General features: G+C 36.3%; 1 protein-coding gene across 1 annotated transcript in view; it reads left to right on the forward strand.

Moving 5' to 3' along the window:
* Positions 1-24,460, forward strand: part of DIAPH2 (diaphanous related formin 2) — a 741,115-nt gene that overhangs the window by 463,282 nt on the left and 253,373 nt on the right. Inside the window, exon 23 of the mRNA XM_065900213.1 lies at positions 23,862-23,991. Coding sequence (XP_065756285.1) covers positions 23,862-23,991 — 130 coding nt within the window. The remainder of the gene's footprint in view (positions 1-23,861; positions 23,992-24,460) is intronic.

Here is a 24,460-nt window from a genome sequence, read left to right on the forward strand (position 1 = left end):
GCACTGGTCCGACATCTATCACTTAGAGGTATGATCAAAGGATTCAGCACAAAGATTTTTGCCAACTTCAAATAAAATAAAAAATAATCTTATAGGAAATACTAGCATGTAGTAATAGATGTTCTAAAAGAGAAAGAAGTGAATGTTTAAAAATCTTCTGCCCTCTCCCACTTTTCAGTAGGATTTTTATCTTCAGGGAAATACTTGTCATTAAGAAAGAAATATCATATAGATGTATGGTATTCCCACAATATCTAGGATTAAAAGGATGCTCCTGGAATACAAACGATTCTGAGTAGATGTAAATGTCTGAAATGACAGAAATTTACTGAAGTACATAGAAATAGTTAGCTTAGGTTTATAAACTGTTCGAAACTGAGTTAACTACTGATATATGATTAGCTAGAATTGGTGTTAAATTCCAGTTATGTTGTAAAAGATTAGTTGGTCGATTTCTCTCAGTGTTTGTTTTTTTTTTTTTTGTTGTTGTTGTTAAAAAAAATAGCAGAGAGAACTTTCTTTGCAGGGCACTGATTATGCTTTTAAAATGATACCATTTACCTAATTAATATTCTAATGATAATTTCTTTTCTCAGTGAATTTAAAACTGTAATCTGCTTTTCACATGAAGCTATAGATTATGTTAAAATATTCACCTAGTTAAAAAGGAACCACAACATAAGCAGTTAAACTTATCAGATGTTTTTTGTAGTAAAGTAATATTAAAAATTCAGATGGTCACAATTAACTCCTATAATATTTGGGAAGAAAAGGAAAACAGACGGGTTAACTTAAATGTCAAATATCACTAAAGGGTACCATTACTATAAGTACTACCCTCACCACAAAATACTTTGTTCATTTGCAGCAGTGTATTATCACTTGTGAGTCACCAGTCCAGGGTGCTGAACTGGAATAAAAGTCATTTCTATGCAGATGAGTTTCCAATGTTAGCTTGGCCCCTGCTTGCCTGTTGGTTATTAAAATTCTAACCAATAGCAGTGTTGTACTTCAGGGCCATTTGTTGTTTATGTTTTCAGTGTGTAATAACATATAATTTACATAAGAATGAAACATTTAAAAATACTTAGCACTCCCTAGGCACTAAGCTTTGTGGGTATATCAGATAAGGATCTTTGCAAGCAACAGAAAGTGACTCTGCCTGATTTAAGCAAAAAATAGAATTTATAAGGAGCTCAGCCAGAAACTGAGGAAAGGCTGAAGAACTTGGCCTTTAAAAGAGTAGCAACTATGTCAGCTTTGAGAATGCAGAGAGCAGGAATGAATGGAAAGTCTTTCCAGGAAGTTGCCTCTGGGGTATATTCCATTTTCTTCCTCCTTTCCTTGTATTTGATTCAAATTCTAATTAGAAAGAGAGACCAATTGGCCTGGCATAGATTATCAGAATACCCTTTGTCCAAGGGAGGGCAAAGAACCTTGATTGACAGTGCTACCAAGACTACTGTGATGGATGATTGGTCATGCCATAAAAGAGGCTGTTACCAAGGATGAGGATACCGAAGGTTAGGGGTAGATGAAGGGATAAAAACCAGGCCTGAACAAACAAAGGCAAAACAAAACAGATGGTCGGTATACCAGGGGATACAAACATTACAGAAGACACACAGAAAGCTCAAGGAGCTTGTGATACAGTTGAGTAGCCAGGAAATATACATACAGAATATTATGTAATGTCACAATATACTTCTAGCAATGAATATAAAAATTAATGGCCATTGAGATTACTTTCAGATTAGCAGGACTTCAGGAGGGAGGAATTTTTGGTGATGGGCGTGGCAGTGAGTGTTATTCATAAATTAGAACAGAAGGATCTTGAAGGACAGGTATAATTAAGTTATACGAAGGGAAGAAGCCATAACCTTACAAGATGGGAGAACACTGGCCTTAGAACTTACATTTTAGCTTCCATTTTGCCCATCACTAGCTAAATTTTCATGGCCAAGTCACTTACTCTCTCCAAACCTGTTTCCTCATCTATACATGAGGAAGTATACAGTGACCCTTTTTTATTTTTATAGGGCTGTTTTCAGGGTCAAATAAAACGATCTTTGTCACAGTACTTTGAAGAATTATAGTGTTAAAAATGGTAGTAGTTCTTTTTAATGATGGTATATGACTAGGAATAATCATGATGTGTTTGAAGATGAATTAGAAAACTACCTGGAATATTGGGTGTATGTTGGAAACAAATAACATTGGTAGGCAGGTTGTGAGAAGATTTTGAGTAATTTGTATACTAGCTTCAGTATCTTTTTTTTTGGCAGTACGCGAGCCTCTCACTGTTGTGGCCTCTCCCGTCATTGTGGAGCACAGGCTCCAGATGCAAAGGCTCAGTGGCCATGGCTCACGGGCCCAGCCGCTCTGCGGCATGTGGGATCTTCCCAGACCGGGGCACGAACCCGTGTCCCCTGCATCAGCAGACAGACTCCCAACCACTGCGCCACCAGGGAAGCCCTAGCTTCAGTATCTTGCCTCTGTAACTTTTTTTTTTTTTGAAAATCACTCACAGCCCATTTTATAACTTATGAAGGCCAAAAACCTTTGTTTTTCTGCCTTGAGTTAATATCTCCTTCACCCATACTGTGACTTTCCAGTCATTCTAGTTGGACAGAGAGACATAACAAATTATGATATGGTATAATGATGTGTTTTTGTACAGATGTTAAATATGGCATACAAAGGACCTGAAGAAAACATTTAGTTTTACTGTGGAGAAAATTTTAGATATCTAACTTTAATTTAGTAGGGTTAATAGAGTAATGTAATTTTGCTACTTTTTTCTAAGATTCATCATTTATGTAAAGTGAATGTAACATAAAGGCCTTATTTCCTAGAGGTCATCACATGGTATTAGTGGCAGAGTATTACAGATATCTCCCCAAATATACAAAAGAAGACATCTGTCTCCCCTAGAGAAGTTGTAAGATGTAGAGTGAATTAGGTTCAGTTTCAGTGTGAAATATAATGTACCAGAAAATGTGATTTGTAAGGAAAATGACTGCTGTCTATGGAAGCACAATTTAGAAATTTGTAATTCAAGAGAAAATCTATAAAAGATCTAAGCAAAAAATTACATCTAAGTATTCTAAAAATTTTACAGTATCTAATAGTTTTTAGCTGAAATGATGTGGATTATCTCTATCTAAACTTAGAACCTCAACATTAGAAAGTATCTAATCTAGCCCCTTCAGCCGGCAGATGAGAAAACTGACCATTAGAGAAGTGAAATACTTTGGTTGGTGTGTTGGTCAGCTTGTGCTGCCGTAAAATAATACTGTAGGCTGCTGGGTGGCTTAAACAACAGAAATTTACTAACACACCATTGTAAAGCAATTATACTCCAATAAAGATGTTAAAAAAAAAAATAAGTCATAAAAAACAAAAAAAACCAGAAATTTATTTTCTCACAGTCTTGGAGATTGGAAGTTCAAGATCAAGATGCTAGCCTGGTTGGTATATAGTGAGGGCTTACTTTCTGAATTGCATACAGCCACCTTCTTACTGGGTGACAGTCAGGTTCATAAAGCTGGATATAGTGACCAACTGTTTTGGTTTACCCAGGACTAAGAGCTTTCCTGGGATTCAGGACTTTCACTACTAAAATTGGGACAGTCCTAGGCAAACTGGGACAGTTGGTCACTTTAGTTATGAAACTAGAGGTAGAGTCTTGGCCTCCTGATTACGCTTTCTCTCTTTCTCTCTCTCACCCTTTTTTTAAAAACATGTAACTGGAACAGCTTGCCTTTTGCATTTTTATAATGTCCTTTGCTACTCTTCTTCATCTGGTTTTTACCCTTTAGCTCTACTTCTCTGGTTACCACTACACACTGTGAGTATAATTATTGTAGGACTGTTCACACTGCACTTTAATTATTTTATCTCTCTTTCTCTCTAAAGACTCAGAACTCATGGAGGGTGGTTATTATTTTATTCTACATTTTATCTCCAGTGTCTATTGTATAGGAAGCCCTCAATAGATTACTATTGAATGAAAGGTAGGCAATTTGATTAAATAAAAGGATTTGTTGTGAGTGTTCAACATAAGTATTAGCATTTTTTAAAGTGAATTTAGTGTCTCACAGATATAGAGTGTATATTTTTACCAGCGAAAGTATTAAATATGTAAGTGTAACACTATGCTATGGTTTAGTTGTAAAAACATAAAAATGTATTATTTGCTATCAATATAAACCAAAAATTCACCCTCAAATATGGGTTAATAAATAAATATGGGACTATTAATTTAAAACCAAAGATATTGTTGAAAATAACCACTGTAGAATATACTGAAAGACACCTTAGCAAAGGTCAATAAATCCTGGTCACTAGTCTACACACTTGGTTGCCTTTGCTTTTACAGTTTAGATGTATCCCTTGTGATTCAGAGAGGTTTATTATTATTAACGCCATGTTGCAAATTAGAAAACTAAAACCCAGTGAGGTTATGCAATTTTTTTCAAGATCAGAAAGCTAGTAAATGTCCAAGTTTGGGCCTAAATCTAGGTTTTCTGTGTCCAAAACCTTGCAACACACTGCCTCTCGCTAAATTGTAACAGAAGGTTTAGTCATATGTGGCTCATTTCCTGGAAGCATTACAGAACCAACTCTGCCCCTTACAGAGTACTGAAAATGGGGAAAATCACAGGTGCACTTTCTTGACTCTCCAGTAGCTTGTAAAATGAGGAATCTCTCTTTTTTATTATTCAAATTGAACTCGAAGTCATTGGAGGAATATTAATAGAAAGTTTGTCTTCCTCTAATAGATTTTAATGTATCCGGGTAATGGAACCTATATATTTGTAATAAAATAACACCTAATAATCTGCATAATTATAGAGCAATCACTTGCTTTGTATGTACAGGCTCTCAGACCATATCCGTTTTGTGGAGGCAGGGTTGGCTGCTCTTCTCAATACATATTTTCTACAAATGAACATCTGTTCTCCAGAGAGATGGCTTACCCAGGATCACTCAGTATTAGAGGCAAAGTTAGCATCCCACTTTTCCTGGGACTCAAATTATTTCAGTGGCTCAAGGTAGTTTTTAGAATTTGATGATCTCTTTTGCTTCACTCAAATATGCTTTTTCCTATAAGATGGTGTATGGCATTATTTGGATTTGGGGGAGATGTGATTGATAATTTGCTAGGAAGAAAATTGCTTTGAGGGAGATAATTTGTCCTGGAACAATTCTGTGTAAGGGAAGATTAGATTCTCTGTCAAGAACAGGGTTGGATGGAATGTTAGGTCCTCTTACCAAGCTTTCCTTTTTTTCCCTGTGGGTCCTTTTAGCCTTCCTTCCTGTGGGCTCTTTGCAGCAGAGTTTTCAGCTGGTGATCTCTATGATTCACCTGTTATAATCAGTGATATAAGATCTAAAGCTACAGCAAAATACAGAGGTGGTCACTCATGTTACTTTGCATTTTAAAATGTCACCACATAAAACAGTGATACACCATATCATTCGTTCATAATTCATGACCAATAGACACAAACATCTCAAGTTAAGGGTTTGTCTGTGCCTCATTATATTACGCTGAAGCAAGAACATTCACCATTGTCGACCTCTGAAATAACTAAGCACCATAGAATGACATAAGGACAGGATATCATTCTTAATGTTAAATGGTTTTCTTTGTTCAGCTTATTTGATGGTCGACCTTTATTTAAATCCTTTGTGTTATATTGTATTGTGCTTAATGGGTTCTCATCATTGAGAACCATTCAGTGTTGAAAAGATGAATGTTCAACTCTTGTGTGACTATGTCAGTGGTGACATTTTAGATTCAGTTTTTATAACTGTGTCAAGGGTTTTGTTTCCTGTAGTTCTTCACAAAAATCAGTATACCCAAAGTTGTGATTTTCAAAGAGCAAGCATTAATATTACTTGTCAGTAAATGCAGAAATGTTTAAATTTAAAGAACTCTAAATTTATTTGTTTAAAGAAACAATTCTCCATAAGTTCTTTTAATTCCCATATGTTATTAATTATATGTCCTCAAGCACATATTATTTTTTATGATTTTTTTTTTTTTTTTTTTTTTTTTTGTGGTACGCGGGCCTCTCACTGTTGCGGCCTCTCCCGTTGCGGAGCACAGGCTCCGGACGCGCAGGCCCAGCGGCCATGGGTCACGGGCCCAGCCGCTCCGCGGCATGTGGGATCCTCCCGGACCGGGGCACGAACCCGCGTCCCCTGCATCGGCAGGCGGACTCTCAACCACTGTGCCACCAGGGAAGCCCTCAAGCACATATTATTAATCAGTGCATGTGGACTTGTGCACATGGGCAAATGGTAATACTGAAAGATTGCTTCAGTCGTCTCATTTCTCCAGTAATCAAGATGTGTGGATACCAGCTCAGAAATCCAATCCAGAGTCCTCACCACCAGTGTCCTTCATGCCATTTAAAAATCTGAGGGAAACACAGGCTACTTCTGAGGTTCTCTTTTTAAAAATACAGCCCTCTAAGAGTTGGGAACATATGAACCCGTCTCCCTAATTTTGTAATCCCGTGAATACGCTACCAAATGCTTTGAAGATTGTCCTTCAGTTTGAAAATCAGCTTTTTTTCCACTTCTAAGATGTAAGGTACCTAGTCTCTTTATATCCCTATGCTATAGTGGTGTGCACATACAGATTGACTCCTTAAGTAGAAAGAAAACTTGATGAAGGTAGTGTGTGTTTCTGTCTTTAGAGGTGCTTTCTTCTAAGATAGATATCTCAATTATTCCAAATGGTCACAACATTTTCCAGATTTATGTTAATGTGGAGATGCATTGTATCTTTCTTGTTCTCTGTAGCCTATGTTACAGAATTGAGATGGGAGAAAAGACTGACTGCTGTATCAGCAGGGATAAAACTATATGATCATGTTAAGCACAGGGATTAACCTATTTTGTAGATGTACTTCAAATTGGTATAGTTATGAAATATATGTCTCTGAGAATACCTTTTTTGAAATCTTGAGCTCTGATGAAAAGAAACAGACTCACACATTTATTTTCCTGCTTCCCTCTAAAAATACAGAGTTTCCATGAGCTTATTTAAAGATTTTTCTCTAAGTTGAAATATTCATTAATTTACCTTCATTGCTACAAGTTAGTCAGCTAATACTTTAAATGTAACACTTGTTTGTTTTCTCAGAATTTGATTGCATCTGTTTAGATATTATCACATTTACAACACTATAGGTTGTGTGAAAACTTCATTATATTCCCCCAATTTTCAGTTTATTAAATTCTCTGGAGAACAGTAGTTTATAAATGTAATTTGTCTAATACAGACTTGATTAGTATTCCTTGTCAATACAGGCTGCTTTGGAAACATTTTTTTTTCCCTCTCAATATTTTTTTCTATTTTACTTATATATGTGAAAATGTTCTGTCCTCTAAACACATACATACACACACACACACACACACCCAAGACTCTTAACTGTAATTCTTAATATTGTGATGCCTATGCTGCTAGCCCTGGTTTTAACTTCTCTGTGTTACAGTTAAATCTGCCTTCCATTAGTCTAGATAACTTGATATGAGGGGTAACATGAATATATATTGTACATACATACACACTTGCCTTGTGGACTAGTTATGCCTAGTTACTGTACTCCCCTACGCAAACACATGATCTTTTCGATATGGAAGAGAGTCCAATTTTTGAAAGTTTTATGTTAGGGGAAGGACTGAGAAAAAGGAATTAAAAGCCAGACCCAATCAAAAAGTGTGTGTGTGTGTGTGTGTGTGTGTGTGTGTGTGTGTGTGTAGAGAGAGAATGAGAGTGGGAGAGAGAGATTGAGAGAAAAAATAAGAGAGAGAATGAAGGAGTGAGAAAGTTTCAGCAATGGTTTTCAGAATTGGATGATCAGAGAGGAATAAGATTGAGTTAAATACTTCTTACATGTAAATTGACAAACTTGTAAAGAGCTTTTAAAAATGCAAAGTACGAGTTGCCATATTATGCTCCTTATCTTTTGCCAATAATAATTATTTAAAAAGCCAACAATATATATTTGTATAGAGAACTATAGTGAGGGGTATAATTTGTTTCCAGTAGGGGACTCATGTATGGCTTTGTTTATGACTCATTAAATACAGACTCATTTCAAGGAAACAAAAACAACGAATACATCTGTATTTTATTTCATTTTTAAAATTTTATCTTCTTACATTGATATGAAAAACACAGTCAACTTAATACTGTGCCATAAAGATACTCATTGAAGTCATTGTGACTAAACAATAATGGATATAGTTAACTGTTCTATTGGATAGTATGGCTGGCAGAGATGAATAATTCTCTAGTTTATAAAAAAGCTTTTTTTTTTGGTTCTTGATGAGTCTCCCATATATCAGGAGTGGCAATAAATAATTTCAGCACTGGAGCAGACCAAAAAAATGATGATTTATGGGACTAGCTGTAGGTCTTGCTAGGTTCACCACAAAGACTGTTTCCATAGAGGATTTAAATGAACCCAGCTGGCTTAGTATTCTGTGAATTGCTTTAGTCATTTTCTGAGTTTAATCTTATGACTGATTTTGTAATTCTCACAGTGGGGGAAAGTTGACAACATGAACAGCATTTAGTGAATATAATTAGGAAGCTTGAAGACAAATGCCTTTTTACTCTATAAAAGCTTTGTTCAAAGGGGATTTCGACCCTGTATGAGACTGTTGTTCAAAAAAATGTGGCTACTGTGACTGAATGTGAGTGATTATCTTACAAACTGATTTTCCTGTCCAATGAAACCATACTAATGAAGGCATGGCAGAACTTTAAGAAGGAGGGCTGATGACCATGGAAGGGGGTTTATAAGCAGTTAATATTCAAATAAAACTCTGAGCATCCAATTATCCCTAATAATTTTAGGGAATCTAAGAAGTATTTATATAAATACATTTTAGCTAGTATTTGGGCAGCAAGTTGGCCACATTTATTGATTATTTTTTGTGGAGCCTTGTGCTAGATGCTTTGCAGGGATAAAGAGAAATAAAACATGTCTCAGGCTTCCCTGGTGGCGCAGTGGTTGAGAGTCCGCCTGCCGATGCAGGGGATGCGGGTTCGTGCCCCAGTCCGGGTGGGTCCCATGTGCTGTGGAGCAGCTTGGCCAGTGGGCCATGGCCGCTGGGCCTGCGCGTCCGGAGCCTGTGCTCCGCTGCGGGAGAGGCCACGGCAGTGAGAGGCCCGCGTACCGCAAAAAACAAAACCAAAAACATATGTCTTTAGTCCTTGAGGGCCTGATGAGCTAGTTGCCAAATACAGAACTTTGTAATACTAAAACAAGAGACAGGGAGGAAAATAGGGAAAAATGGGGTGGAGAGTAGGGGGGAGATGGCTTTTATATAATAGCACACATGAAAAATAATCTACATTGTTATAAATACTGGTTAACTAACTACAAAATAACAGAGTACTCTGTTATTTATATGATAGCCCGTACTATAAAGCTGCCCCCCTCCTCTTTAGAAAGGAAAAGCACAATACCAGCCTTACTTACAACATGTGCTTTACTTCTCTCCCACAAACCAAAGCTTAGATTTTGCTTTTCCTGACTTCTGTCATGGGGACGAGCACACAGACTTGCCATTCATTTTTTTTCAACTTTTTTTTTTTTTTAAATCTGCATTCTCAGAATACCTCTTGCCTTTTATGGTACAGTAAGAGTATCTTTAAAACTGCTTTTCATAAGTTTCTACCTGCTTTCTATAATTAGGTCTTATTATTTTTAAAATTTTGGACAAAATTAATCAGTACCTGTTCAAAAACATTAATATAATGGTACCACTGTATGACTGTTATGTGTCTCTACCCTTCCTTATTCGCTAATTGGACAAAAAAAAAATCAAGTAATATTTCTTTTAACAAGAGAATGTCCTGAGATTTTTCAGATAAATTAAATAAGAATGAAGAAAGTCACTGTTTAATGCTCTGTGTGAGGGATCACTCTTTGGAATCCAAGCAACTTAGTATGAGGAAATATAAGCTATTCAGAAGTTCACTATTTAGAAAAAGAACTGAATCTTAAAATACAAGCAAATAACTAGATACTTTTTTAGAATTTTTATTGAAATATAGTTGATTTACAATGTTGTATTAGTTTCAGGTGTACAGAAGAGTGATTCAGTTATACATATATGTTTATATATTCTTTTTCAGATTCTTTTCCCATATATATTATTACAGAATACTGAGTATAGTTCGCTGTGCTATATAGCACCAGCCCCAAACTTTTTGGCACCAGGGACCGGTTTCGTGGAAGACAGTTTTTCCATGGACTGGGGGCGGGGTGAGGGAGATGGTTCGGGCGGTAATGCAAGCGACAGGGAGCCCTGGGGAGCGGCAGATGAAGCTTTGCTTGCTGGCCAGCCCGCTGCTCATCTCCTGCTGTGCGGCCCGGTTCCTAACAGGCCAAAGACCGGTACCAGTTTGTGGCCCGGGGGTTGGGGACCCCTGCTATACAGTAGGTCCTTGTCGGTTGTCTATTTTATATATAGTAGTGTGTATATGTTAATTGCAAACTCCTTATTAGATACTTATATCAAAACAGAATATTTTACTTTGGAAACCTGTGCTGAAGGAAGTTGAAAAGCATTGTAAGCTATTGAAAGATTTGGGGAGAGATGCTGATGTATGATTCCAAGGATTTTTCATCAGCCACAGCCTGGTTCATTCAAATCTTTTCATGTTTACAAGTTTCAGCTTTCATGAAATATATGAGAAATATAGAGAAAGGCCTGGGTACTTGTCAATTTCTGAAAGCATCTCCGTAGGTCTTTTGTTTGTTTGTTGTGTTAATTATTTCAGAAGTAAAATCTGTTCACAATCAAGAGAGATTTGAACTTAACCTGTAATTTTTTAAAGTAACTTAACTAAAATATAATTGACATACAGTCAAATTGACTCGTTTTTAAGTATACAGTCTGATTAAATTTGTTATTTGTATATACTGCAATCAAGGCACGAAACGGTTCTATCAACCTGTAGTTTCTTCATGCCCCTTTGCAGTCAATCCCCAATCCCAGCTCCAGGCAACCTCTTATTTGCTTTCGGTCACTATAGTTTTACCTTTTTCTAGAATTTCATATGAATGAGATCATCCAATAATGTAGTCTTTTGTGTTACTTTGTATTTGGTGTGGCTTTCACTCAGCATAATATTGTGGCATATATCAGTAGTTCATTTTTATTACTGAATAATATTCCACTGTATGCATATACCACATTTTTATTCATCAGTTGATGGACATTTGGGTTGTTTCTACTTTGTGTCTATTACAAATAATGCTGCTCTTAATATTCATGTACAGGACATAAATTTCTTTTATCTTGGGTAAATACCTAGGACTGGGAGTGCTGTGTCTTATGGAAAGTAAGGTTTAATTTTAAAAGATACTGTTTTCCAAAATGCCTGTACCATTTTGTATTCACACCTACAATTAAACCACAAGGACATATCATTTCATACCTGTGAGATGGGCAAAATTTTAAAAATTCTGATAATATCAAGTATGACTAAGAATATGGGTCAAGGGGAACTACTGGTGAGAATGTAACTTGGTACCTCTATTTTGGAAAACAATTTGGTAAAATTTAGAAATGCTGAAGATACAATAACCAGAAATGCATCTCCTAGTATATTCTCTAGATAAGCGCTTACATAAGGACTCTGGAGACATATACAAGAATAATCACTCTGTAGACATGTAAAGAAATAATCATTATCAATAGAGTAAAAAGACAACCCATAGAATGGGAGAAAGTATTTGTAAATCACATATCTGATAAAGGATTAATATCCAAAATACATAAAGAACTCCTACAACTGAACAACAACAAAACACAAGCAACCTAATTCAAAAATGAGCAAAAGATTTTAAGACATTTTTCTAAAGAAGATGGCCAATGAGCACATGAAAATGTGCTCAACATCACTAATCATTAGGGAAATGTGAATCAGAACGACAATGAGATACCACTTCATATCCATTAGGATGGCTATTATCTAAAAAAACAGAAAACAAAAGTGTTAGAGAGGAAATGGAGAAATTGGAACCCTTGTGGATTGACTTGTGTGAATGTTAAATGGTCCAGCCCCCGTGGAAAATAGTATGGTAGTTACTCAAAAAATTAAACATGGAATTACTGTATGATGCAGCATTCCACTTCTGGATGTACACGTAAAAGAATTGAAAGCAGAGACTTGAACACATATTTGTATACCAGTATTCATGGCAGCATTATATTCACAATAGCCAAAGGTGTGAGCAACCTAAGTGTCCACTGACAGATGAATGGATGAGCAAAATGTGGTATATACATACAAAGGGATATTATTCAGCCTTTAAAAAGAAGGAAATTCTGGTATATCCTACAGCATGGATGAACCTTGAAGACATTATGCTAAGTGTAATAAGCCAGACACATTAGGACAAATATTGATAATTCCACTTAATTGAGGTACCTAGAATAGACAAATTAATAGAGACAGGAAGTAGAGTAGTGGTTGCTAGGGGGTGGGGAGGGGAGAGGGGGATGGGGAATTACTGTTTAATGGGTACAGTTTCAGTATGGGAAAAAGTTCTGGAGATGGACAGTGGTGATGGTTGCACACAGTGTTGAATGTACTTAACACCACTTTGCTGTATACTTAAAAATGCTTAAAATGGTAAATTTTATTTTATGTGTATTTTACTATAATAGAAGAATGTTCACGGCACCATTATCTATAAGAATATCAGTAATAATGACTCCCCCACCCCCCCAAAAAAAGGAAACTAGATAATGGAAATGGTCAACACGGGACTGTAACTAAAATTAATTATTTTCATGTGGTGGAATAATATACAGTCATGAAAACAAATGAATGGACATAGCTAATTATGTAACTCACCCCTAAGTAGCCGCTCCTCAGATTCTAATTATGCCAGATTCTAATTATACTTTAGCAATATTACATATCTTGGGCCTTAAAGGTTGTTCTTAAATAGCTAAAACCACTAGTGTTGCACCTCCAAATGTCACTTATTTACACTGTATATAGATAGCAAGATCAATTCTATACACCCAGTTGGTGGTGGTGATAATCTTTAAAGCTATGTACAGGAAAAACAAAACAAAACAAAACTCTTCCACCCACTCTAAAACCTCATGCATATAAAACAGTTTTGTTAAGTAAAATCCTCATGACAATAATGGCCACAAGTTTTAGTTAAATGCTTAAACCATTTCTGAGAGAAACCACTGAAGACCTTAGGGATGTTCATGCTTGTAAACTATTTCTATACCAATTTAGAATAACTTGATTTTGTTGAAACCATTCTCAGAAGAACTTCTATTTGGTAAGCCTCCTATAGGCAGGTTGATTAAATAAGAGCCGTTGAAAGTGCCAGACCAGCTTTTCTTTTTAAAGTATAGACATAATTCATTAAGTCTTTCTGGCCTTTCCTCAAATAAGGACAAAATGGTTGTTGATTTGCCACTGGTGCTGGCTACTTCAGGCTAATGCATATGCAGGATATTCTCCTTGAATGCATAAGTAGGGCTAGAAGGGGAAATGGTGAGAGGTGAAGCAGGAAGAACAGAAAAGCAAAATTTGCCTTCTCCGGGAAACTCACATCACCACTGTCCTGCTGGGCCTGGAGGTGCAATTGAGATGAATCCTTATGCCATTTTCATGTTGTCATGGTTTCAAGTTTAAGCCCTCCTTTCACAGATTGCTGCCATAAATTATGCTAACAAGTGTAAAACTCTTATACTGCTTGATTTTTACACAGTTGATATCATCTGTTCCCTTTTTATAAGAAATACCACTTAATACCGAAATCAAGAGCATAAAAACGGGACAGTCAGGCCTACATAAAGAATTAAGACATCTTTCTACCCTAGATTACATTTGGCTGAATTAGCGTCAGCCCTGGTCATGTAGTACCCAGAAAAGCATTTTGGGTGAGAGTTAGAAATAAAGCCAGGAAACTATGTATGAAACCTGTCTGGTCTCCGCTACAAAGCTAATGTCTTTATGGTAATTGCAATCCTTAAAAATACATTATCTTTCTCAGTGTTATTGCAGCGTGTGGTGGTGTTGCAGAAAGCAATAATTTGTAAACAACCCTTGGCAGAGAGCACAGAACTTAATTTTGTTTAAATAAAGGAGACAAACGTTAGAATTCATGTGCTGTACCAAGACTGGCATGCAGGAGTAGTTGTTTTGGTATATGCACTGGAGCATTCCTGATTGCTTAAATATTAACTGTTCCATGAATATACAAATATAATAGGGAAAAAAGGAGCCATGATTAGGGAAAATTTTTGCTAAAAGAACTGAAGTTGAATGATCTGATCGTATTGATAATCTAGGTGGGTTTATTCCAATGATTCAACCAGATTCCTTCACTGCATTTCACTATCTCCTTTCCTTCTAAGGACAATTCGATGTAAATGTGGATCATGTGGCATTGCTAGCTGTCAGAACCCTTTTCTTGACACAGAGGGATTAGGCAATTCTGGGTTTTCCTGAGTAAAGGACCTGTTGATAAGTTTGCTGAATTTCATGTGGCCATTTGTATAAACACCAGGGGAAAAAGGAGGGGATGTGTCTAGAAAGGCCTTCCTTCTGATACAGTCTAGAGACATGGGCTTTTATCTCACATTGAAGTTTTTTTCAATTTTTATTGAAATATAGTTGCTGTACAATATTATGTAAGTTACAGGTGTACAATATAGTGAGTCACAATTTAAAAAAAATTTTAATGGTCGTACTCCATTATAGTCATTATAAAATATTGGCTATATTCCCCGTGTTGTACAATATATCCTTGTAGCTTATTTGATACATAACAATTTGTACCTCTTAATCCTCTACTCCTATCTTGCCTCTCCTCCCCCTTCCCTCTCCCCACTGATAACCACTAGTTTATTCTCTAAATCTGAGTCTACTTCTTTTTTGTTACATTCACTACTTTGTTGTATATTTTAGATTATATCACATTGAAGTTTTAATACTCTTAGACCTGCTTAAACGCATCCTGAAAATTTTCCTTAAGTAACGTCCACTCTGCCTTACCACGGCATTTCTTACAATCTTTACATGAAAATCAGTTTCATCTCTGATATTCATTCTACAGCAATTCATGCAAGAAAACCTGGTGTTTATCCTGCACATTCTTGCTTCTTCTGGAAGAGAATATTCTCTGGCAGCTGGCTGAATATTTGCTTGTTTAGTCATTCTGAGAATTCTCTGGGCCACTCTGCAAGTTGGATGTAAGATTTCTTTAGCTGGGGGCATACGGTCCACAACTTTGTTCCTACATAATGTGTGGTAACGCAGGAACACATTCTCACTCTTGGCCTTCCACCGCAAATGCTGTTGCCGACATTGGAGATGCAGTATCAGAATGTGCCTGTGTCATGGACAGGGATGATGCTTCCCCCACTTTGCCCTCTTTCTCTTTACATTCACCCGCTGTTGTCTGATCTCTGTAGGTTCATGCGAAGAAACTCTGTTTCACATATGGGTCACGGTGTTTGTCTACTTAGAGCCAGTACACATTAGCCCGGAAATTGGGACTGGTGAAATACATTTGCAAGGCAAGACTTTTTAGGGAAAGCATTGAAACCTGATGTCTGCAACTGATATTTGTTATTCTGATTCAAAAATTCTTGAGTAAATATTTAAACACTAATTCAGATTTGCCAGTAAGAAGTGAGTTTGCAGCTTGAGTTAGAGTTGGAAGGGGTAAATGATCTCCTGGGTTACCTAGTCCATCACTCTGATGATACAGAGTAGACAAGACACACTGCAACATCATGTGAGTGTATTTTCAATACAGTTTTGGGTGAAGGATGAGGGACAGTTTAAAAGACTTATGAACAATGTATTTAGAATCTTCACAGCATGGGACATACTGTTTGAGTCATCTACTCTTACATAAGTAGATGGTAAATTATGATACAAATCAGTCTCATTTTTAATGTAAATTAAGAACATTCAGAGTGATTCTGTCCTTCAGATGCCACAGATTGCTAGCCTGTTCCTCTCTAGTTTTGAATTGACACTAAGCTTTGAAATCATATCGGCACTTCAACTTTTTATATGTGAAAGTAATTATGAGAGGGCCCAAGCAAGCTGTGGACAATTGCCAAGCATTTTCTTGCCTGGAAATTTCCTTCAAAGAAGTCTAGTGGTTCTCAAACTTTAGCATGCCTCAGAATCACCTGGAGGTGCTATCAGAATTTTTTGGCCAGTATATTAAATCACATATTGATGGACTCTGCCCTCAGAGTTTCTAATTCAGTCAATTTGGTGTGTGGCCCCCAAATTTGCATTTCTGTCAAGTTCACAGGTGATGCTGATACTGCTGGTTCAGGGACCACGGTTTGAGAACCAGTGAAATAGTCAGTGTCCGTCCATTTTCCTTTCTCATGATTTTTAATTCTTATTTCTTCCATTGCCTGATCCCCACAGGCCTAATTATGGTGAACGTATTCGGTACCAATAATTATAATAACCTTCCTTACTAGCCTCACCATTTTCCAGCTGCCAGCTCTGCTGCCCCCTTTATTATCTAGTTATTTATTATCCATAATCAATATTTTGAATAAATTACCTTACATGTTACCTCCTCTTTCTGGCTGTGCATTGTTTTTAAGTCTGCACCCCTGGCACTGTATTGAAACTGTGCTTGAAGGTCACCAAAGATTTCTCTAGTCATCAAGTCAGTCCTCATTATCTTTGGCCTCTCTGTAGCATTTATTCATTCAACAAACATTTACTGAACAAAATTGATGTATTCCTCTTTCTTAGGGAGTTCACAATTTGGTAGGTGAGACTCCTTGCATAAACAAAATTATATATTGTGGAATAAACCCTGTAACTAGAGTATATATAAGGCACTATGGGAAAATAAAAACAGAATTTATTAATTCTGTTCAGGAAAGTTAAGAGAGGATCATTAGCCCCGCTCTCCCTGAATGACCTGGCCCCCAACTCCCATCACCTTCATCATCCATGACACTTAATTCAGTCCACTATGCATTAGACACCCAGTGTACATAAGTTAACCATGTTGTGTTCTGGCATGAGGTCTTATTATCTGTTTACCTAGGTCAAGTTACTTAAGCACTCTAAACCTGGTCTCTTACCTATAAAATGGGCTTGTTAATGACTAAGTAATTTTTTTAAAAAGGTGACCCATATAAAACACTTATCAAAGTGTCTGGCCCGTAAGCACATGATAGATGGGTTAAAAATATTTGTTCTCCTCCGCCTTAAAGGAGGTACAGGCTACTACCACCTGATGAAGGAAGAAGGCATTTAAGGTCAGGAAGAGCATAAGAAAATGGGTGGAAACCTTCATCCATCCGTGCATTCAGTAAATATGTATTAAGTGCCTGTTATGTGCCAGCTGTTGTTCTAGTTGCTGAGTGTATGAAAGTGAACAAAGCAGACAAAAGAAAAACATACCCTGTACTTGTGTAGCTGATATTGTAGCAGAGAGAGACAGACAATAAATAAATAAATAAATAGGGTACATAGTATATTTGTGATAATTGCTATGGAGAAAAATAAAAGAGGGAAAGAGGTAAGAGGTGTTTTGAGAGTGGACTGCAATTTTAGATAGAGTAGCTAGGGAAGACCATAATGAGAAAGTGACTTTTGAGTATAGATCTTGAAAGATGGGAAGGAACTAGGCATGCAAGTGAGTAAAAGCGAAACCTTCCAGGCAGAGAAAAAGCACATGCACAGATTCTGAGTAAGACACATGCCTAGTGAATTCAAGGAGCAGCTGAATGAAGGCCAGCATGGTTGAAGGGGGCTGCTGAGGGATAATAGCTAGAAATAAGATCTCAGTGGTAATGGGGAACCAGACCACAGAGGGACTTTTAGGTTATGGTAATGACTTACTCTGTGTGAAGATGGGAAGCTAAAGTAGCCTCTCATCACTTCTAATCTGGATGATGATCATGGTCATGATAATGCATTATCTTATTCAATTCTACAAGTGTTATCTGATGCCCATTTTACGGATGAGAAAGCTGAGACATAGATTGTTTAGGTCACTTGCCCAAGGTCACACAACTACTGAATGGTAGAGTCAAGGTTCAAACCCAGTTCTGTCTGAATCCAAAGGCTGTGCTCAATAACTGTTCTGATTAGAAATGTGAACTTTATTATATGAGTTGTAGAGAACCATTGGAATTTTTGAAGGAAGAGAGTGACGTGATCATATGGATGTTTAAGAAGCATTATTAGGTGAAATCATATAGGATAAAATGAAGCAGAGAGGATGGAATGGCCATGACCACCTTCTCATAGATTAGCTCCACATAGCTACCTACCACTTATGTTGAAAAAATGAACTGCCACCTCCTTCCCAAAGCCAGCTTACTCTAGAGTTATTGCTTCCTTATTATTGACACAATACAACCATTCTTTTAATCACCAGAACTAAAAACTTTTGGAGTCTTTGATTTTTCCCTTTCCCTCATCCCAAGTATTTCTTTTCAGTGACTTAATCCTGTTTGTCTTCACAATGTGTCTTGAATTTGTCCTTTCTCTGCCTTTGTTTACATGTACCATAGTTATCATTTTAACTATATCAGTCCTTGACATTTACCACCAAATTACTCTCCTACGTCATCTCCTTTCTGTATAATTTTGTGTTGTCTCCTAAATTCTGGGTTCCCTGAGGCTTTGAAAGTACCATGCATTGTTTATCTCTGATCCCTAGTGTCCAGCCCACAGTGGATCATCGAATGTACTTCTACATTCATAATCGCTTTGCTCCTGTCTCCCCTTATAAACGTATAGTGCTTCATTTCCCAAGGGGCACGTTGTAACTTTATTCTGGCATTCACTCTCACATAACTCTCAACAAATATGGTGTCCTGGAAGAGTCTGGGCTTTGGGGTCAGTCTCTCTGTGTGTATATATATATATATATATATATATATATATATATATATATATATAAAATGTATATGTATATGTATGTACACACACACACTTAACAAGAGTAGAGTTGAATTTAGAAGTCCTGCTCTATAGCCCACGCAAGTGGAAAACAGATTCAGAAAACATTGATTGCCTCCCTGGTATGTCCTAGCATGCTCCTAGGTACTGTGGATAATAAAAATTAGTAAAACAGGGTCTCTTCCCTTGAAAGAGCTCATACTGACTGGAAGAAACTACTGTGTTGAAATGTTTATAGTGAAGGAATATGGCAAAGGAAGGCATCAGTTACTCCTTAGAGGAGTCTTCAGAAAGGAGGGGGTAGTTGAGTAGTCTTGAAATTTGAGTAGGTATTCACTTGGAAGATAGAAAAAAAAAAAAAGAGAGGAGGGTCTAGAGAGAGAGCAAGATGTACAAAAGCACAGTGGTATGACATTGCATGGTATGTTCAAGCAGTTGTAATCAGACTGAAGTGAAGGGTAGGGCACCAGGAAGCAGCAGGGGACACATTAGAAAGGTAAGCAAGGGCCAGCTCTAAAAGGGCCTTAAATGTAAAACCAAGAAGTTTGTGTGCTTTTCTAGTAGCTGAAGGGAGACTTTGCAGTGGAAACTTTGAATGGGTCCTAATCATCCTAACAAAATTAAACATTTGAAAACTAACTTCTGTGTGGCGAGGTTAAATGAACTGAAATTGTTTGGTTTAAGAGAACAGGACACCTGAGAAGGGAGCTTTCATTCTCTGAGAGGTGGTTATACAGAGGATAGCAACCAGTTATTTTCAGTTTCCACTGACGACAGAGCAAGAAGAAATAGGCTTAAGATCTCAGTAGAAGGGAAAATTACCTATAGAAGGGTCCTTCGAAGAAAGATTGTGTGTGACTGACGTAGATGATTAAAATGTTGTTTGCTCAGGCTCTCTGGCTGTGTGCTGGCTTCTGTGTGTTCAAACCTCCTGATTTCAAAAACAGGGTAGAGACTGCAGGTTTTCAGGCTTGAATGAGTGTGTTCAAAATAAAAAAAATATTTTACAAGGCAATTAGTTATTCAGATATTTTGCTATCTGCCTAACTGAAGTTTTGGAAATGTATTTGAACACATCACATATAAATATTATCTTTCATAATATAGCACTCCTGTTTATTAGAAAAAAAGAAATGATCAGAATTTGCTAGAGAAATAGGTGTTAATTTGTTAAAGGTATTTTGTATTCATGTACCATTTCAGAAAGTTATTAAAGATTAGGTAGATACAGTTAGTATAAATTCAGTTATTAATCTTTATGTGTAACATTTATTGTTCAGAGGATTATAATTAAAATCGCTATATGGTTTATTAACTGATGGCACTTTATCAGTGAATATAGTGAATTACTCTTTTTTTGTTATCATTCGTTAATAACTCACCTTATTAAGATATTGTAAAATGTTAGTTTTTCAAATAATTCCAATTTCTGGAACTACTGTTTGTGTTTTTATTGTTTGAAAATATATACAAGACAGAGGATTATAGGGTGACCATTTTGTTCATCCTTTTGCATGTTATAAAGAGAAGTCCTATATCTATCTCATACCCCTGCCTAGCTGGTGAGAGGGAAAGCACAGTCTACGATGCAAAATGGCACTTGGCTCCTGGCTGGAGTGAACCTTGAAATGCTTACAGAATAGCTACCAGTGAGACTCTGGCAAACTGGACAAGTATTATTGGAATATTTGATGTTAATGTAAAAATAACATAATTTTGAGTTAACCCGATGTCAAAGGGAAGAAAATTTTATTTCTTAATAAACTAACCCAAACACTTTGGAAGTGATTCTGAACATAGATTAGATTACCTTTGTACTAACCCAAGAGATGACTATATCCAGCTAGTACACTTGGAAGGGCAAATTATTGCATAAATGCCCTTAGCCATTAGAAGTGATGAAGGTGAATGTTCTTAATTGCCTTCTGTACTTGACATCGAACTACACAATAGGTCCTGAGAGAGATGATGGCTAATGTGTGGATCATGTAGATGTGGTAAGAGAGACTGAAGACATGATAATACAAAGTAAATATACTTTAATAAGTAAAAATGCTTTGCCTTTATATTTTAATATTATATATTCATTTGTTTTTGACCACACCGCACGGCTTGCAGAACCTTAGTTCCCCGACCAGGGATCAAACCCGGGCCCACAGCAGTGAAAGTGCCGAGTCCTAACCACTGGACTGCCAGGGAATTCCCTTTATATATATATTAAATATATATATAATATATATATTCATTTTTAAATGATTGGTCTAAGTATCATGCACATAAAGAAAAATTTAAAAGACCACATATTCCCTGCCAGTTTGAAACCTTAAGATGAACTCCTGGTGTTAAGGTTATGTAAAAAATAAATATTACAATACAAATTTAGCAGTTTGTCTACCATACCAAGGTATTTCTCAGCTTGACAGGATAGGCACTTGGCCATCTTTGTCCCTGCTTTGAAGGGAATGTTACAATGCTAAAAAAATACATGCATACTCTGTCTACCACTCTTTCTGATTTCGACAAAGATATTTAATAGTTAATGATATAAATGTTATGTATTGTTTATCTTTTAAAAATGTAACCATTGACTCTACTAAATTTTTTAACAGGAATTAAATTTATGGCCCTCCTTCTGGATAAATATTTATCAAATACAGTTTCTGAAAATTAAGCACTTATAAGCATGCATGTCAAAAAGGAAATTTTTAAATCACCCAGAAGATTCCCATATGAGCACAGTGCTATTTTTCTATTTTTGTGTTTTCCTTTCTTGTATTCGCCATGTGCATTTAAAAAAAAAAATTATGATATACTTGTACAATTTAGTGTCCTAAAAAATTGGGTGGGTTTTTGTAGTTGGTGTGTGTGTGTGTGTATGTGTATGTGTATGTGTAAATAATTTGTTTCCATAGAATTCACAAAATATAGATCAATCGCCTTTCCTTTAGGAAGATATGCCTTCAGTTTCCCTAAGCTCCTAATGTTTTTAGGATTTAGGAATTCAATTAATTTGTAAGAAAAAAAGAAAATGTTTATTTCCTTATTACTTGGAATATTCAGCATATCCTGAAGGGGATGCACTTTGTGAACATATAACACTGCAATCTCCGGTAAAGCCCTCTCTTTAGGAAAGTGAACCTCCCAGTGATTCTTCTACAGCTGCAAGCCTTACTTAAGACAAGTTGCCCTTGAGGTTTTTGTTGGTTTTTGTTCTTATAGCTCGTTCTTGAATTGTGTCATTTCAACCTTGTAGTACTTAAAAGTGTTTGGTGGATCAACATAATAATGCAAAATTTTAAATATTTTACCTACATGGGATAAATAGTAATCCCAGAAATTCTAAAAGAAATCATTGTGGCCACTTCAGTTATCAGCATCATGCTTCCTGTGGCTGTTTGTTTTGAGCCTGAAGACTAACATTTCTCTTAAGTTGCTCATATCATTGGAACGTAGCAGTTGTTAGAAAGCTGTAGCACAAAAAGTATGGGACTGATTGATTAAATACAATTTTTTTCCTTAGATACTAAAACAATAAGGATTAAATTACTCTGTAATTACCTAAATATCCTCCACAGCCTTTTCATAAACCTATTTGCAAAGAATATTCATTTATTCTAAACAGTAATCCTTAAAGCTGAAAACCCCAAATCAGTATGAACATCAGTGGACAAACCTGTCATCTAAGGATTATAGAATTAAATCATCCAATAGAATGAGAAAAGTTGATACTTTATACCATATTTATCCTTTGTTTTGAAGTAAATCCTTGATTTCATTTGCAGCTTAGTCTAGTATGAGAGTTATATTAAAGAAAACACTTAGATTCTCATCATAGATATTTTTGGTCCTATACTTTAAAGACTTTTATCATTCTAGCCACAGCATCCCTTTTCTAGTGTCTCTGAAAAGAAGATACAATGTGTAGGCAGGCAAATAAAATTTGACATATTATCACAATTGTGTGGTCAGATTCTGTTTATAAATCAGCATAAAAAGCCTTCAGTTATTCTTTTTTGATGGCCCATGCAAGTAAACGAGGGTAAAATGTGCTTGCTCTTTTACATTCATTTGCAGCAGCAATGGCCAGAAATAAATATTACCTCACAGACGAATCAAGCTTTCAAGAATATATTTCTGTGATAAAGCAAAGAACAGAATGCTGATAACATAAACACACATTCACTTGGACTATTATTATCAATACTTAAGTGAATGTTCTTTTCTCATGAAAAGAATAGTTCATTTTGCTATAATAATCTAGACATTTTAAGAAATACGGATTCATGTTTAACTTTTTACTTTTTTCGGTCATCTTTCTCTCTTTTAAAATGCGGAGTTCGTTTTAAAATCCAGAGCATTGTCACTAGACCCCAGTAGGAACTACCCCAGACATTTAAAAAAAATTTTTAATTAGTTACAATGAATTGAGTTCATTTATTCATTTATTTCTCTTATTTAAGAAAAAGTCTCTTGGGCTTCCCTGGTGGCACAGTGGTTAGGAATCCACCTGCCAATGCAGGGGGCATGGGTTCAATCCCTGGTCCGGGAGGATCCCACATGCCCATGGAGCAACTGGGCCCGTGCGCCACAACTACTGAGCCTGCACTCTGGAGCCCGTGGGCCACAGCTGCTGAGGCCCGTGCGCCCAGAGCCCGTGCTCCCCAATGGGAGAGGCCACCACAATGAGGGGCCCACACACTGCAGGGAAGAGTGGCCCCACTCGCCAGAACTAGAGAAAGCCCACGTGCAGCAACGAAGAGACCCAACTCAGCCAAAAATAAATAAATAAGTAATAATAATTTTAAAAAAAGAAAAAGTCTCTCTATATATATTATTAAAAAATACTAAAAATATTGTCGTTATTCCATTCCAGATCCGAGATACTAAATCAGCAGATCAAAAGACAACCCTCTTGCATTTTATTGCTGAAATTTGTGAGGAAAAATACCGGGATATCCTGAAATTTCCTGAAGAACTGGAACATGTGGAAAGTGCAAGCAAAGGTAATTGATTTGTAACTGCTTTGAGACTACATCTTGTCTAAGTAAATATTTTAAACAGTAGGATTAAATAATCTATAAGCATTAATCGTAATTTTTATTTGGTTACTGATATAAGAAAAGCAGGAAGATAGTTTCCATTAGCTTATATTTGACAGCATAGTGTGTTTTAATGACCTGCTTTTGACCAACTTTATTTTTTAGCACTCTAGGTTATTGAAGCTTTCATATCTCTGATCAAATAGTATATTTTTTCATTTCATAAATACTTAAGTGTATATTATTTGCAAAGGAACCATACCCTGGGGCTGTTGGTGATATCAAAATGATCGTGAGATAGTTCTTGCTTGAATTTGTTTAAAATCTAGAAGGGAAGAAAAGACATATACACAAATACTTTATAAAACAAAGATGAATATGAGAAGTGCTACAGGAAAAGATAATGGACTGTGGTTTAGATGAGAGAGAAAGA

This window comes from Phocoena phocoena, chromosome X (assembly GCF_963924675.1).
Source record: "Phocoena phocoena chromosome X, mPhoPho1.1, whole genome shotgun sequence".
NCBI lineage: Eukaryota > Metazoa > Chordata > Mammalia > Artiodactyla > Phocoenidae > Phocoena > Phocoena phocoena.